The sequence below is a fragment of the Zootoca vivipara genome, chromosome 1, assembly GCF_963506605.1.
Source record: "Zootoca vivipara chromosome 1, rZooViv1.1, whole genome shotgun sequence".
Taxonomy (NCBI): domain Eukaryota; kingdom Metazoa; phylum Chordata; class Lepidosauria; order Squamata; family Lacertidae; genus Zootoca; species Zootoca vivipara.
In genome coordinates, this window is record NC_083276.1 from 45,116,202 (window position 1) to 45,134,759 (window position 18,558).

Consider the following 18,558-nt stretch of genomic DNA (forward strand, 5'->3'; position numbering starts at 1 on the left):
TGATCATGGCAAATGCCCATCTGGTCTCAGTCCTGAGACGAGAAAGATTATTACCCTTCATGGCTGACAGCTTCCTATTTTCTATCACGGACTAGCATGTCTAACCTCCAAATGAGCACCATCTGCATCTCCACCTGAACGTCAGTTTTCCTCGCATGGATTCTCACTTTGCTTGCCAACATGTGTTTGCATCCTGGATGGGAGGTGTGAAAGGTGATGGAGCTTGGCACAACTTTTGCATAAGATCCTATTTTTGACTGCTGCTTCTCTTTTGCATCCTGTACATTTACATGAAGGGATTTGTGAACTATATGATGCCACTCTGCTTAAGACTCCATATCTACACTAGCCTTCCCTAACCTGGTACACTCCAGATGATTTTGACCACAACCTTTAATTTCAGGATCACAGGCTCGAGCCCCACATTAGGCAGAAGTATTCCTGCATGGACAAAGGCTGGAGTAGATGACCCTTGTGGTCCCTTTCCAATGCTACAATTCTATGATTCTATGACTCTTAACTCTGATGAAGCCAGCCAGCATGGCCAAAGGTCAGATAGGATGGGAGTTGTAGTCTAAAATATCTGGAGGGCATGAGGTTGAAGGTTGACCTAGATTGACATTTGCCAAGGATTTTGGAAACAGTCCCTAGAACCAATGGGAGCTCTGTCACTACCAAGACAATACTTTTTGTAGACTTTTTCCTCCTTTAAACATAAAACAAATTTTGTACGGCACACAGCACATTCTGGAATAGAACCTTTGCGTGTGGACAGGACCATGGCTGTGATAGTAAGCACACTTACTAGGAAACAAGTCCTTTTGAACTCTGTGGTACTAACATCTGATTAAACATACTTAGGAGAAGGACAGCTCTTACAAGGAGATAAATGAAGTACCGGAACAATTTAGCATGTGGCGTGTGGCATCTGTAAGCTGAAGCCTCCAAAATATCCATGGGTCGCCAAGGTACATTTCACTACATTACACAATATATCCAGAAATACAATTGTCCTTGTGATCCTAACTGTCCTTGAAAAGTCTCTAGTGAATACTGTACCTGGGACTTTTCCACCAGGGTCAGGTCCTGTACTACAATAGCCACTGGCAATTCTGCGAAAGCGCATTGGAGAGTTGCTGCACAATGTTTATTCTGGGAAATAGATTCTTTGCCTCACTGCTCCCTGCATGCAATTTCAAGCCCAGCCCAGCATTGCAGTTTGTATCTGCATTAAAATGCAGCGTTGAGCTGTTCCAAGGCACTGTATGGCGGTAAGACATGTTCTAGCAATGGGGTGGAGAGCCACTACATCCCACAAGCGAGCATGGAGAGGAGGCGCTTTTGAAGTAAGATGGGAGCAGGGTCTCAGAGCAGCCAGCAGCACAGCAACCTGAAAGCCCGCTGCCCCTCTATGATTCAGCCAATTAGGCAAGCAAAGCCCTACCTGATTGAAGGCTCTTTTCAATACCAAGCAATGATATGTAGTGTAGCTCTTCCTGGGCTGTATCAGATAGGAAAGCCCACTTATTTCCACAACCCTCTCCCTGCATATGGAAATTGACATGCCAGGAAAAAAGAGGTTTAGCCCAGCCTTCTCCTTAAACTGCTTGATTTCCATATAGAAGGAAATTTATATCGGAAGTGTATCATCCAGGAAGGATCAAACTTGTTATCTCTGCACACTTGAATGGTCACTGGCATTTTGCAGCCATTTGTTACTCGGCTGACGCAGCTGATAAGCAGCACAACAGAGCTAGCTTAGCCCCAGCCACCAAATGCATCATGGCTGCTCTAACTACCCGTCTATAAATTTGGGGAACTAATGGGATATAAAGTCACTCACAAATGATCATACAATTTTGATGTTAAAACTTCGCTAGGTAGCAAACTGATTCTGCACTTCCCATGCTGTGTATCTTTTTGGCCTTCTAAACACTTGGCACATTTTTGGCAGGATGTTTCTGTGGAAGGGCAGGCTTCGGCTAACCAGCTGTGCTTCTTGCTGCTGTAGAACAGATTTCTTCCACAAGCATTATGCTCAAGCATTACTAGACTACAGTAGTTCCTAAATAAATTTAGGAACATGCGAATTGGTAGCACAAGGTGGGTAGAGTAGTTAAATCTGACTTAAAACAGGAGGTTCTTTTTAGTAAAGCAAATGCTTGAAAACAAAGGACAGGGGATTCAAAGAAAAGAGGCATGCCACCACTGTGATTTCAATTGCTTGGAATAAGAGTGCAGCAAAACAAAAGACGCTGGCCCTTCTGAGGGTCTGCAAGAGCAGTGCAGCCAGCCATTGGCCTTATTTATCCTCCAGGATGCCATGGAAGTGATGGGAAAGGGAATTTTTCTAATGCAGCCTTTGGCAGCTCTATTTAATCCTAAACTGTCTTCCCGGAAGGGGAAATCCATCATGTCAGAAACCATGCAAAGGGAAAGCTCAAATGTCTTTCTTTATATGGTGCTGCTGGACGAAACACACACCCCCTCCAATTATGTTCTGCTTTTGCCTTGCAGCTTGGCTTGGGATGGCCTAGAAACAAAAGCAGGTGGGGACACCTTAATATAGTAACACAGCTGCATTTCTGGAAACACTTTCCTTGAGGAGAGGGAGAGGTGGGAGCCTCGTCACATGAGCTGCCTGCAGAGCCACCAGGAGTGCTATTACCCTGCCTCCTTTGACTGGGAGCCAAAAGGCGTGCATTGACAGAGCTTGCTTGGCTCTTAAGGGAGTGGGGAAGGCTTTAAGAGGTGGCTCCCCAGTTGGAGTCCACCCCTGACAATGCAAAAGTGTGCCCTCGACAATCCTGTATGGGGAAAAACTAGAGAATAGGCACACTCTGGAGTGTCTTAGCAGTAGAACACCAGAAAAATGAAAGGTAACGGCTCACATTACTAACTTGGCTTCCTTGCATACAAATTTCTATCACCTAAAATATGGGATATCTTGATATTCAGGCATTCTGAACCTGCAGGGCACACATTCTACACCCACACTTAGGAAGCTGCCTTCAATCGAATCAGACCATTGTTCCACGTAGTTCAGTATTGTGTGCACTAACCAACAGCAGCTCTCTGGGATTTCAGAGTTTTCTCCCAGCCCTACCTGAAGACACCAGGTATTGAACTTTGGGCCTTCTGCACTCAAAGCAGATGCACTGCCACTGACCTATGCCTTCCCCCTGTTTCCCCCCTACACTGGTGGAAAGAAGAGAAGCCCCCAGGTTCAATCCTCACATCTCCAGGTAGGGCTGGGATCACCCCCCACCTGAAACTCTAGATAGCTGCTACTAGTCAGTGTAGACGTAGAGGGTGCTGGGGGAGATGGCGCAATGGTCCAACTCAGTATAAGGCAGTTTTCTTTGTTTGTAATATTTTCCGCCTCAAACAGCTTGTCCCCTAAGTGTAGTGTAGTGGCTGGAACGCTATGAGAAACTGCATGAAGAAGGGCTGGGTCAATCTATAGACATAAGCCTCAAGAATTGCCAAACAGCAGGTGTCATGCAAATACCCATGGTGTAAATACAATGCTCGCACTGTTTTATTTATCAGAAGCTGCTTAAGGAACTCATAATTCACACTTGCAGGGTTACTTGCTCCCCATAATCAATCAGCTGCCTTATCCCAAGGCTGCAACATGCCATTTGCAATAGCGGACCAGCTGGTTTGATAGATGTGGCCTCTCAGAGCTCCACCCAGCCCTTTTCTGCCACAACTAGGCTTGTAACCCTAGAGCTGGGGTTTGCAAGAACAACACAAGCCAGCCTACTGTGATATCAGAAGAAACTGAGCTATGGGCATCAAGGGTGCTGCAGCAGGAAGAATGATCCATGACTGAAGAGGAAATTTCAAGAGTAACCTCAGAGGGTGAGCAGTGGAATACAGAACTATCAAGACATTCCTTGTCTATCATTAGATATAAAAGAAAAAGTATACGTTGCAATTTTGGATTAAGGCAACTCATCTGCACCTCCTATTTTAGCCGCAAATTCTTTGGTCCTAGTTGAGGAGGGCGGGAATGTATTTCTCTGGTTTTGTATAGAACCCCGTTTACCATTTGTGAATCCTAATAGATAGCCTTTGAGACTGATGATGGGCATAGCTGCCAAGTTTTCCCTTTTCTTGCGAGGAAGCCTATTCGGCATAAGGGAAAATCCCTTTAAAAAAGGGATAACTTGGCAGCTATAATGATGGGAGAAACAGGATGCAGCTGACACCAAGAAGGCTCCGTGTCAGAGAAAGGAGTTAAATGCTTAATAGCTAGGTGTAGATTCATCTGGCTCAAAGGAAGGGATCCAGATTGGCTATCGAGACTTCTTCCTGTTATCTTCTTGTCTGGCCAAATCAATCATCCAGTTTGACACAGCAAGAGCAAACAAAAGGCCTAGCAATTAGATGCTTGGTGAGACTGGGGTATGGGCTCTAAAGTTAATGCATTCCTCTATGTGTTGTCAAGTTGAGTCCATCCATTAACTTAATTCCATGTGATTTTGGGTGGTGAGTGAGCAGGCAAAATGACTGTAACACTGATAAGAACCAGAGATATTTACCGGTAAGACACATGCCCAACTTTGCTCTAAGCTTCCCTAAGTCATCAGCAGCAAGAGAAGTATTTGTGTATTCACAAGTGCAGCCCAGAATTCATTTGCACGACTCACATGAAAGCAAGCAGAAATGGGGTTGAGAGTTGAGGCTTAAGGCTGGGGTTGCCATTGTGAACACTGAAGCAGTGGGGAGGTGGGGGCAATGACCAAGCAATTGCATGACCACTTCACTACATGCCTAGATCGAGCCTTCCCTAGCCATGCAGATTGCTCAGCTGATGGAGTTCAGCCTTGGAAAACTGTGAAAAAGAAGCTCTGTGTCCTCCATGGACATTTTCATTGCAACAAGTTGAGTAAGGCACATGGGTCTTCAGAGGGCAGGGGTAGCCAATGCTGTGCTCTCCAGATGTTGGTGGACTTCAACTTCCATTAAGACCCAAGGATTGTGGGAGTTGGGAGTCCATCAACACCTGAGGGGGCACCATGTTGGCTCCCCCCGATGTAGGGTATCCGTTTAACAGTGGCTGGGAAGTAGTAGGGAAAAGGTTGCTATCGTTCTTCAATGAAAGCAAGGCACACACAACGGGGCTCAGAGCAAGGGAATCTTTAAGTTTCACTCCCCCTTCCACCTAAGTTCTTCTTCGCTCTCTCAGAGCTGCAGCTAATCAGTTACAGATTCTGACTGTGGAATTTCCTACACAGAAAAGAAAAATCATGCAATGTGGCCTCATCAATAACAAAGGCAGCTTTGCATATTTGGTTTGAGATGTCCCTTCGCTTTCTATGGTGCTTTTCCACCATGTAAGATGATGAGAGGAGTGTTTGCAGGGGGTTGCCATGGCTATGAGGAATACTTCCAGCAGCAGAAATTAGTGATGGGGCTGGAAGCATGAAGAGAACCAGACAAGACATGTTGTTGTTGTTGTTGTTGTTGTTGTTGTTGTTGTTGAGTTGTTTAGTTGTGGCCGACTCTTTGTGACCCCATGGCCAGGCACTCCTGTCTTCCACTGCCTCCCACAGTTTGGTGAAACTCATGTTGATAGCTTCGAGAACACTGTCCAACCATCTCATCCTCTGCCGTCCCCTTCTCCTACTGCCCTCCATCTTTCCCAACATCAGGGTCTTTTCCAGGGAGTCTTCTCTTCTCATGAGGTGGCCAAAGTATTGGAGCCTCAGCTTCACGATCTGTCCTTCCAGTGAGCACTCGGGGCTGATTTCCTTCAGAATGGATAGGTTTGATCTTCTTGCAGTCCATGGGACTCTCAAGAGTCACCTCCAGCACCATAATTCAAAAGCATCAATTCTTCGGCGATCAGCCTACTTTATGGTCCAGCTCTCACTTCCATACATCACTACTGGGAAAACCATAGCTTTAACTATACGGACCTTTGTCAGCAAGGTGATGTCTCTGCTTTTTAAGATGCTGTCTAGGTTTCTTACCTAGACAAGTTACCCTGCTCCATTTCCAAAGCAGAGTGCAAGAGTTAACTGATTCATTAATCAGATGACTTGGTTAAAGAAAAAAAAACATTGATCCAAATGTGTTGAATCAACTAAAAAAAGTGTCTCTGATTAATTGGGCAGTAGATTTACTTTATTTTTTTAAAACAAAAGGTTTTAGTATAGTACTGATTAAAACTACAGATGCCATCTCCAAAAAGGCACCCTTCCTGACCTCAGAAAGAATAGGAAATGCCTCTTCTAAGAATAAAGAGCATCCCTATTCAGAGCAAGGTGTGTGTTGCGGGGGGAGGGGCTAGTAAAGAAACTGCTTATATTCAGTCCACAGAAAGAGGATCCTAAGAGGGACAGCAGGCTCCCTGTTTATAAATGTTTTAAAGGATGTCAGAAAGCAGAAAGGGAATAATTATTCAGGAGGAACGTTGTTTAGGATAGGAGCAGAGAAATGTGAGTTTAAGTTACAGGCCTGCGGATTTATGTTCAACATGAGAGGGGAACTGCCAAACTCTGAGAGCATTTCACCAACAGAGCAAGCTGCCCTTTAAGAAAAGCTTAGCTCCAGAATCAGGGTGTCCTGCCTTCCTGCTGGCGATTTAACAAGCCCATGGGAGGCCAACACTCTTTTTCTATGGAGGAATGAGGAGAGGAAGTTTCTGGAAGCTGAAACATTAGGGAATAGGATGGTTGCCTTGGGACAAGTGTCATAGGCAATCTTGGATGGCACAGGAAACAAAACTGTCAGCCAAGCCATGCTACTCATTGGCTCTCAGAACCAGTGGTCATTTTAGACTCTGGACCTACTGTTCATATGGAGGGTATTCTATAGATAACACACATTTCTTCAGTGTGTGATAAACCCACCCTGCTGTATTTGGGGACTCTCCTTCTCATTCTGGGGCTCTGGATTGCTGCCCCAAAGCCCCATATGCATACAATAATGGTTGGGTTTTATTACAAGGGCTTTGCCCCAAGAACCACAGTGAGTGGAAAGAAACTCACCACAGACACAGCCGTGGCTGAGGCAGCTGTGCGTGGAGCAGTTTTGCAACACAGGAGCGGAAAGTGAAGTGAGTGAATTAGTACTGGGGCATGTTCCCATGGACCACATTCCTGGTTAAGCATCATAGGTAGAGCCATAGACACAGAAATGCCCCTGATAAAGCACAAACATCATACATCTCAGGATGCTTCAGTGCCCTAAGTCAGCTATGCATCCTGTATAATCCCCAAGTGGCCTAGGTCTGTCTGTCTGTCTGTCTGTCTGTCTGTCTGTCTGTCTGTCTCTCTCTGTGTGTGTGTGCACATACGTACTGCTGGAGACCACTGTCTCCAGCAGCCCTTTTACCTGGTATACTGAATGGCACATCCTGTTTTCCCCTAAATAAGATCCATGTAGATGTGGCATGAGTGACACAGCTACATCACAAAAGGTGGAGCTGAGCTACCCAAAGGCTTCACCTCTTTCAGAATAGGTGCCACGAGGCAAGGCTACCTAGCAGAGGGGGTGGATGCTTTAAGAAGGGGGTCAAGCAGAGCACGATTGCTGAGCTTGGGTAACTGTGTCTCTGTAAAAGGTGTATGGAAAGTGGACTTTCCAAAATCTTTTGACACCTGCAGCATCACTGATCCAGATTGCTGGACGTGTTTGGAGTTATCCAAAGGATTTCATGGTTGCACTAATTTGCTACTTTCTGGGCGACTGAAATGGAAATAGATTAGTCTTTTTGCTGCCATCAGAATAACCAGCAGGAGTTTTGAGGGATGTGCTTGGAATCAAAGAGTGAGGCAAGGATAATGAGATCCTGCCCAGGATTGCAAAAGGCCAAAGGGGTAAATGTGAGTATCCACCATTTTAGCTGTTTGGAGAACTCCACAATTACATAAAAGCCCTTGTATTAGATATTTTACTCCACCCCACCCCCCGCCTTTTGTAATATTATATGCTTTTGTCTAACATCAACAGAATGCCCAAATCATGTTGATAAGAGCTGAATTACCTCCAGAAGGTAGGTGGAGAGCACAGATGCTCTGCTGTTCAGGATGTGCTATCACTGCACACATTCACTCCTCTCTGCAGTCCAAAAGCAGCAGGCACGCCGCCCAGTTGCTTGGGGTGGGAGGCGCAGCTGTGCTTTGGTGCATTCCAGCTGGCCTGAGGCTCTCCTGCCTGAAGTAGCCAGAGGGTAAATTTTGTCTGCAAATTTCTGTGCCCGATGCTGACAGCCCCAATTGTTCACTGGCACCACTTTCCTCTGCACTGCTGGATGGGGAGGCTGTCAGCTCCAAGGTCGCTGCTAGGTAGCTTTCGCGCTTCCCGCAAAACTATGGGGAAGAGCTAGACAACCCTGCGCAGAAAATCACAAAAGAAAAGCAAGTGGGGCAAAAAGCCCTTGAGCAACGACGTGAACAACAATACTGCCTGTGCTGTAGGGCTGGACCATTTCAGATCACAGGTGGGAGGAGTGCATGGCTGAATGCTCCCCCAAATAGCAAACTAGCATGCCAAGGAGAGGATTAGGCTAGAATGGTCTCCCCGGTGTATTAGCTTACCGCAGGCAGAAATACTTTTGATGCAGGGAAACATTCAGATGTACAATCGACCACCTGCAGCCTGAATTGGTCCAGTCCTAGAAGTCCTAAATTATTATTATTTTCTTGCTCTGCATCCTTGAAGAAGACTCTCCAAAGGTTCGATTTAAGCATGCACTAGGGGGAGGGGGAGATATTGCTTTGTTTTTGCTTTAATTATGTATATTGTGTTTTTATGCTGTGAACCGTCCCGAGATCTACAGATGAAGGGCAGTATACAAATTTAATCAATACATAAATAAATAATGAAAACACAAAGTCTAGTAAGTGATACCATTTTAGACTGCCTCTTTCATTCTCCAATCAACAGGAAAGGCTAGACCAGACCAACAGGCCCATCTAGAGTAGCACTCTCTCATCTGACTAGGACCACGGAGATGCTCAGGGAAAGTCACAGAGGAGGGCACAAAACCATTATCCACTCTGGCTTGTTAGCCTCCAACATCTTGTGGCGCCAAAAACAGCCAGGTAGAGATTGATCATTAAAATTCCTTCCTGCTGAGAATACAGTAGTTTATCAGGGAACAGGTGCTGTATCCTCATTGCGGGGCAACCGGCCACTGGTTCAATCAGTTGATTTATATTGCAGTGGATCCCAGGTGTGATTCTGGTGATGAAGAGGAAGGGGACCTACCTGTTCGTACATAATTTCTCTCCTGCATGAGGGCAGAAATATGGTGCATGAGTTATGAGGCCTCAACAGGATTCATTGCAGGAAGCATCCTGCGCCTAACCCCATTTTCTAGCTAGTTTATAAATACCATGACTGGTAATTTACAACTAATATTAGCATTGTTTTCTTCCAGTTTTTTTTGGGGGGGAGGGGCATCTCTCTGGAAAAAACCAAGAGGCCATCGAGCCATAAAAGGATGAGTCTAAGGAAGCTCTACAGCAACTTTTACCAAAATGGTGCCTTCAGAAATTTCGGCTACAACTCCCGTCAGCCCCAGACACCATAGACATGCTTGTCATGTCTGATTGAAACTGTAGGTGAAAACCTCTGGAGGGTGCCAGGTTGGTGAAAACTGCCCTATAACTCCAATCGTCTACTTCCCTGTACGCCCTTAAAGGTACATACTGAAAGAAGCTGCCCAGCCTTTTGAGAGTAACTGTGAAGTCCCTGGTCAGGTTGTCTACTTTTAAGCAATGGCCCGCCATCTTAAAAAGGAGAGTTTTGATATGGAAATGGAAACTGAGCCATGTTCAGCTGAACCTTAGAAACAAAACGTTTCTTCCTTCATGCCTTGCATGCATGAATTGGTTCAAACTCAATCTGACATAAACTCAGTTTAGCACCTGCCCTTGCAACATCCCAAATGACAAGATGACAAGAAAACAGAGCATTGTGTGATGCTCAATGTGATCTCATGGCAAGATGATGAAGCTTTCAGGGATGAGCATCACATACAGCTTTCCAGAATAGTGGCTTATTCCATGAAACACATAATGGGATGCATTACTCATGGGCACACAAGGCGAGCAGATGAGCCTATAAGCCTCCAACATGGGCAGACATGAAAGGTTCACCTTTTGGCCACTGATAACTATTATTTGATACTTTCATGAATGGAGTTCTGTCCTTCCTTCTTCTACTGGATGGAGTAAACCTAGTTAAGTGTCTTCAGTTAAGACTCTCAATCAAACGGAGATGAATTACACCATCATATAGGGCCCCCTTATGACTTGACACCACTTTATAGATCACAGTATTTCATGATACCTGACAATTAAGGGATATATTGGAAGCTTTTTGTTGTTCTCTAGTTGAATTACTTGTCGCTACAATGATGTAGGACCATCTGCCAATGTGATTTTTGCCATAGCTGGAATTTACCAAATTAATCTTACCAAAGTGCATTTAGCTTTTGTTGAGCTCCTGCAGATGTTATGCCTTAGCAGAACCCAAATCACCTAATATTTTGTGCGAGGGCACATCTAGTGGCCATTTTCTGCACCTGGTGCGACATGGAAGCACATGTTCCTCTGCATTTCACAGCCACTGTTTCATGGGTTGCACAAAGGATACAGAAGCTTTGATAGACAAAATAAGATGATAAGGCATGTCTCTGAAAACAGCTTTGCGTAGAGCATGGATGGGAATGTGGGGGCAGGATTTGCTAATTTACTGTGGGAATGGTGAAGTTTCTGGCACTCACCAGGCACATAAGAGCCCAGCTGTGATATCCAGTGGAATGTTTTGAAGTAATAATATAGCATGAATATGCATGAGAAAGAGTGGGAAATGGGGAAAGATCTAAGCTGAGGAAGGACTTGTGTTTAAATATCACTGTGGTTGAGGAGCGGGGAAGACAGATTAAGAGAGGACGTGGGGTGGTCAAAATAAATGGTTCAGATTTTTCAAATAGCAAATGTGTCTCATGCTTTGCCTTTCGCTAGGAAAAAAAACCCCCATTACTAGACATATATCTCTCTACACAGAAGGCAGTCAGACATTTCAGTAACCAGTGTAGTGAAATCAGGATCAGATCACACTGAACTTTATTTATTGTGCTAGGAATGCTCTCCTACCTTGCGCCGAACCTACACTTGCGCAGAGAAAGAGAGAGGGTGGGGAGTTTGAATGGTATTGTCTATGCCAGGCATAGGCAACCTTGGCTCTCTAGATGTTTTGGAACTACAACTCCCATGATCCCTAGCTAACAGGGCCAGTGATCAGGGATCATGGGAGCTGTAGTTCCAAAACATCTGGAGAGCCAAGGTTGCCTATGTCTGGTCTATGCGGAAGGGAGAGAGAGATGTACTTTGGTAAAGAGAGGAGGAGAAATGGGAGTGTGAAAAAAATCCATGTTGTATGAGCTCTACAATCAGGACTAGCATGAGGTTGCCCTGGGGGTGGTGTGGGGGGTAAGTGGCAGCAAGTGCATCTTGCCACTCCCATGGCAGCCATTTTGAGTTATGCAATGCCCTAACAACAGCCATTTTGTGACTGGCACCCACAACATTCTCTCAGGATTTGAAATGTTTTCCTGGTCCAAAAAGGTTGACTCCTCTTGTTCTAAGTGGTTCTTCCTTTGTTTCCTCCCAACTCCATCTTCCTCTCTACCCTTTATTGTCCCACTTGTCAATAAATTTAGATTGTAAGCTCCTTGGGGCACTGTTATTCTGCAATGTGCTGTGCTGGATCAACATACATAATGATAACTTGTCCATCTAAGAACCAGTAGCACAATGTCTGACAGAAAATTACCCATATTGCCTTTTTGTACTAGAAGGTGGACGGGAATGTTTTCCCCACCACGCTAAGAATTCATGATACTTTATATCCACCTACTGCCAATAAAATAGCTTCATGTGCATTTAAAGTGGAAAGATTTTTATGAACATATGTATTATGAAATATGTATTACACAAAAATATCAACACTACTTAGACTATCCTTCCTCATCCTTGGACCAGATGTCTCAGCATTTGCCATACTGCTTGGGGATGATGGGAGTTGGAGTCCAACAACAGACAGGGACCCAGTATTGGAGAAGATTGCCTTAGATAATCATTATGATGCTAAGTAGGTCCAAATCAGATTGAACTTGTTTTAGTTCACACTTAAAGTAGCACTTTGTCTCCTTTTACTACTTTTTTTAAGCTAGTTCCCCTGTGCTCCCATTTCTCAGAGCACTGAGAACAATTCTGAGAAATCAGCCATATTATTTCGATACCTAGCTGAGTTATCACACAGTTTCAAGCCATCCTCACTTATTGCCACATTGTGAGAGATGTTCAAATGCCATTACACTGAGCAAAAAGCCATTCACCTCCAAGCCAAAGTGTTTTGGACTGATTTCCCCCTTTCTCTACAAAAGAGACTTGTTTGCGACTTAGTTGTCCAGGAATGAATAAATAGCCCTACTAGGATTTGCTTTAGCACAAATGACCACAGGCTCTCTCTCTTCCTACAAGTGCAGGGAGATGTCTCAAATTCTCCCATCAGCTTGGTTTACTCTGTTTGACTAAATCGTGAGACAGACAAAATGGGAAGAAGTATGCCGAAAGTGCAACCACACAACAAAGACAAGACTTCTTTCCCAATCCAATATCACCTCTTCAAAGATGGTGTGTTTTTTTACAGCATGTGTGCATAAAGCAGGCCAGCACAACTTGTGATACAACAAACTTGAATGCAGCCCACTGGCCGTGTGCAACAGATAGTGAGGGGTTCAGAAAACCATCCATGTTTGCTGCCTTCCTGGAACTGCAAAGCAACAACAGACAGGCTGCCAAACACTTGGCAGGCCACCCTATAAGCTTGGGCTACACAAGCTGTGCAGGCCTGGCATAACATTTTGATCATATCGCCCAAGAAGCAGGGCCAACATTTTCACTTGTGCAAAATGCAAAGCAACTCTACTGAAATCAGACCCCTCACAGGAAGCTTAGAGTCTGGCTTTATGGACCAAATCCTGAGCTGGCAATCAGTAGCTTTGCCCCTTTCTATGCAGCTGAGGAACCCAAAATGTATTTTTGGACGGATATTGCTGACAGTGAGTGAAGAAGCTAAAAAGCACTTTTAGAACCATTATTTAAAAAGTGGGTGATAATATATCTTCTATCTCATTGTGGTAAAACTGATTTCTTCCTCCCATCCTTAGGGAAATTTCGATTATTATTTTACTGTACCTGAACGGTTCTATGAAAGGGGACATGTGGCAGGATCAGCAAGAGCTCTTTCTGTGGCTAGGGAGGAAAGGTATTTTGGACCACCCTTTCCTCTTGCTCCGATTCCCCTTTGCCTACTTTAATCTGCATTTCCACTCAAGGATGGCAACACCTGTACTGTGTACTATTCTCTCAGGTGGAGAAAAAAAACACCTCTTCAGGTTTCGGAAAGGATTCCAAATCTGAGAAGTTACTGTCAAGTCAGCAATAGCCATTATCCATGGCAAAGAAGAATAAAGGGCTATCAAGATATGCAGAAGATGGATATTTTTGCCTGTACACATGCAGCAGCAGCAGGAGGAGGAGGAGGAGGAGATATGAGTGTGAGAAAGCGCCTACATTACGAATATGGATCTCAACCAAATCTTTATCAAGATTTCTCTTAGGGCCCCTACATTAAATGACACCCATAGTCCCCCTCCAATCTCTGCCTGAGTTGGCATCCTGCATACAGCAAGTTGTGCTCCTCTGAAATCAAACGAGAAACAGAGAATTCTCTTGATAGAACTCAGTGCCATTACAAAGCTGTACAAGTAAGAAAAGTGTTGATGTAAACTATGAAAAGAGGAACCTCCGGGTGGGCCAGACTCTCCCTCGTGGTTTCCTTCTCCTTCCCAGTGCTCCCTTCCGTCTCTTTCTCTCCCCATATTGTTTGCACTCCCAGCCGTACACAAACACACAGACACGCGCGCGCACACACACAGTGACCCATTTGCCCCCAAATGATATTTCCGCCGTGGAGGAGGTTGAGTGAGTGCAGCTGTCCTTCGGAGATGCCAGCGACCGCTTGCTGAGACGATGCTGTCAAGAGGATTGCATCAAGCCTGTGAGGCGCTTGCCTGCCAGCGACTTCCCCTGGAGGAAGAAACAAAGGGAGAGGGAGGGAAGAAAGCCAAGGATGTGAATATATCTCAGTTACTTGGTAAAACAGGCCAGATTGCTCAGTGATTGGGAGGTCGGCACGGTGACCAGACAGGAAAGGCAGGAGAAGGAAAGGCAGCGATAGTTCAGCAGCCTACTTCACCAACCTAGTGCCCACCAGATGTTTTGGACCACAACTCCCATCAGCCCCACCTAGCAAGGCCATGGTGACATCATGTTTGGGATGACATCTCCCATCGGTTCCAGCCAGATGGCCATGCTGGCTTGGCCTGATAGAAGCTGTAGATCAAACCATCAGGAGGGTACCAGATTGGCTGTATGGGGGTGGGGAGGACACCTTTCTTATGCTGTGGCTCTTTCAGGTGAAAAAAATCCCAGGTGCCATACTTGCTGATTCAGCACACTTCAAATGGTTGCAAGGACAGTTGGAGAGCTGGTCGCTGAGCAGCTGGTAGAGCAGGCTAGGTAAGTATAGTTAATCCCACCACATCCTTTCCCTGCCAAAGGGTCCTACTTGGCTGCAAAATAAGCCTCCTGTTTAATCCTGGCTTTGTTGTACTCGTGCGGCAAAGAGTTGTACACTTACAAATACATTAGAACTGTTCTCAGCTTTGCCCAGATGCTCAGGGCAATCTGGTTGTGCCTGTATGTGTGCGAGTTGTGTTTTTGCATCATTTGAAATGGCAAGTGTATAATGTTTCACAAAAATCCAAGGCTATTTTGCTGAGCAGCACCATATTGGTCTAATTGGTGGCTGCTTAAACAACAAGCAAAAAGATGTTTATATTTAACCTTTATTGGCAACTGTTAGTCCTTCCCTTGGTTGAGAAGAGATACTCTTCCCAACCTACTGATGTTGAATTTCCTATTTTCTCTGAATTCCTTGATTCAATAAGCTTCTAGTGTGCCTGTGCCCAATTTATATTACATTTGCATCCCAATCCGGCATACATAGATACTGGCCAAGCCCCAACTGGAAACTAAACCATGCACTTTCATACCAATCGTAACAGCAATTGCAAGTACCCCACATGTTCCAAACTGATGAACAGTTGACATTTGGAATTACGTGATAGATGTAACTTTAAAGCTGCATGATCATGTAATTCCACAATGAATACCTTACCTGGGCATCCACATGATAAAATTCCAGGGTTATCTCAAGGCATTCTTCCCAGAGCTACTATTCTGAGGTTGTAATGCAAATTATGGCTGTTTCTTTTTCTTTTTAGCTTTGTTTATTTGTTTATGCAGCCAGTGGTGCATGCAAAATAACAGAATGTGTGTCAAAAGAATGCAACAGATTTCTCAGAATACAGTAGGTAATGTTCACCCTGATCAGAAAAATCCATCACATGCTTTATCATTCATTTCTGTAGTTTAACTCATAGTCTTCTTTTCTTCATTTGCTTGCAATCACTAGATCTATTTGCAACCTGAATGTGGAAGTTCTGCCCACAGCTATCTGTGTGGATCAACGTACTATTGTTTGGAGGGCACACAAATTTTCCCCTCCTCCTGAACATCTTGCACCCATTTGAAGCTGAGAATGGCTTTTCATGCGCCTAGCTGGGGGGGGGGAGCTGCCCCTCCCAATCAAGTAAATAAATAAAAATAACTGACTAATCACGTCTCAGATAGCTCAGTTCTGCCCGTCCCCCCACAAAAGTCCTGCCCCCCCAATATAAATCCTAGCTATGCCCTTGTGGCTTTTGCCTCTCTAACAGAACAATTCGTTGTGTGCCGCCTCAGAAATATGTCTTCTATGTGTTCAATAGAGTTCACTCACAGGTAAACAGATATAGGATTGCAATTTAACCTCCTTGGGAACTATCAAAAAGAGGGGGGAGGCATCCATGATTTCAACGCTGCCACTATTTATAAATTTCCTTTATCCAGACACCTCTGGTTGGTTACCCATCTAAATGAAGAGTAGATTCTGTGATGCCCTCCAGAGGTTGTTGGATTATAACTTCCATCATCCATGGTGCTTGGGCATTGCAATCCAACAGCATCTAGAGGGCAGCCATTGGCTATTCCTAATCTAAATGGATCTGTCTGGATTATAACAAACAAACAAACACACCTAATCTGTGTGCATGTAGGAGCACTCTATGGCAGAGGCCTCCCTGATGTTGCCCATGCATGTCCTGTCTGATAAAGAAGAGTTTGGATTTGATATCCGGCTTTATCACTACCCTAAGGAGTCTCGAAGCGGCTAACATTCTCCTTTCCCTTCCTCCCCCACAACAGACACCCTGTGAGGTGAGTGGGGCTGAGAGACTTCAGAGAAGTGTGACTAGCCCAAGGTCACCCAGCAGCTGCATGTGGAGGAGCGGAGACGCGAACCCGGTTCCCCAGATTACGAGTCTACCGCTCTTAACCACTACACCACACTGGCTCTCAAGTTGTCTTTAGACACCTGGAATGGGCATCCTCTCCTGACCATGATTCCAGTACCATTGTTCTTTTCAGGGGCCTGAAGGAAGGTGAAGGTAGGTCTGCCAGGGCTGACTCTATCCCTAGAGAGTCTCTGGCTTTGCATTTCATAGAAGGGGAGCAAATTATAAGCTATTTTATTATGGTTGCCTCCCAGGGAGAGGCACCTGTATAATTTTCTGCCCCATGTGTCAAAATATTTAGGCCTTCCGTACTATCCGCCTTGATGTTTGAGGCAAGTGGAGCCAATTGCCACTCTGCCTCTGGTAGGAAAACTTGGGGGGCTTTCTCTGAGGACAAGACGAGCACAACTGACTTGCCCTTCCTTCCCAGGAGCTAGATTACAGGGTTTAAAAAGCACAGTTGTGTGGTGCCTCTAATCACAAGGGGAATGCTATTCCCGAAACCTCCAGATATTCATAGAAATGGGTACTCAGAGAAGAGGTAGAAATGAGAAGAGGAACAATCTCATTTATTAGTTCACTTCTCAAACACTGAACTGTCTCAACGGTGCTTAGCACAGCATCAAAGTTAAACTGAAGGTCAAAGGTAGAGCAGAAGTGTCTTCTGTAATACCTAGACTAATTTAGCCCCTTTTGGAACATTAACTTCAGCACGACCATCTCCCTGCTTCCTCTTATTTCTAAGCAGCTGTAGCAGCAGGGTGGTAACATTGAGCTCAACGGTGTTGGCAAGATGTAGGGGATTTGCTTCCCCATATGACTACAGGCCGCAATGGAGGAAGCTTTCAAAGAGTTGTTACATGACTATTGGCAGCCTCAGTCTTTGTGTGTCCAGCAGGATGCTGGACTTTGAAATCCTGGAATAGGGACTTGACTTTCTGAAAGCAGCTGTGAGCTATGTGCCTCCCTCCTTGCCCCAAGTTTCATTTTATTTGTTTTTTAAAATTATATCCTGTTTTTAAAATATATATATATCTAGGTCTCAAAATGGCTCTCAAATATGCACCACACAGAATAAAAAAACTTAAATTAAAACCCCTGAAACTTAAAATGACCAAACAGATTTAATTTCTTGTGATCAGCTGACTCGTCCACAGTCTCACGCACTGGTAGTGTCTATCCATTGGGTCTTATATTTGGTGAGGGGAATCAGAGTGTCATCAAACTCCAATTGCCAACATGAATTACGGTACTCAGCCCTTCTTGGTCCTGCTGAAAGGAAGCATGGTATAGCCACTAAAAGGAACCCCTGATAGGCCCAAACTCTTAGAGAACCTAAACTCATGCACACAGGCACGAGTCGGACAGCAAACTACCATGAAGGTAAGCTCCACATCCATGAACATCCATAATTTTATAAATGCCTATCATGTCACCATGAACATATGTGAAATTAAGATTCTCTCCCTCCCCCCCCCCCCGGCATGCATAGATTTATACCTGTTTTCACTGAATTGCATTTGCCATTTTACCACCCATTGACTCAGTCTGGAGAGGTCCTTTATTTATTAATTTTCATGACTCAAGTTAAATAGCACAGGTCTCATGACCAATCCTTGTGGGGGTTTCCACTTTCTACATCCCTCCACTGGGAAAACTGTTCATTTATTCCTGCTCTCTGCTTCCTGCTACTTAACCAATTCTGATCCACAAGGAACTCTTCCAACACTGTCATTCTTCAAAATATCCTGGGAAATGGCTGTAAGGGGCATGGTGACCCTTGACATCTCCTCAGGCAGGAGGCCACATAGCAACTTGTATTCATAGCACACGATGGCTCCTGTACTTCAACCAGTGCTACAGAGAGCAAAAAGTATTGTGTCTTATACTAATAACTCCCCCCCCCCCAAGATGGATCAACTCTGCTCACACTGAATATTAGATTCCTCTCAGCTACCCAGAAGGCACCCAGCCTCTTGAGAGACTGTAAACTTTTCCTACAATGACAATACAGGGAAATAAAGAGGCTGTGTTTCTGGGGGCTTATACCTACAGCTACAATATCC

General features: G+C 44.8%; 1 protein-coding gene across 1 annotated transcript in view; it reads right to left on the reverse strand.

The window, feature by feature from the left end:
• Positions 1–11,308: 11,308 nt before the first annotated feature.
• RGS6 (regulator of G protein signaling 6) overlaps positions 11,309–18,558 on the reverse strand; it is a 202,662-nt gene continuing 195,412 nt past the window's right edge. Inside the window, exon 17 of the mRNA XM_060273710.1 lies at positions 11,309–14,123. Within this exon, the coding sequence (XP_060129693.1) occupies positions 14,073–14,123 (51 nt within the window). The 3' untranslated portion in view covers positions 11,309–14,072. The remainder of the gene's footprint in view (positions 14,124–18,558) is intronic.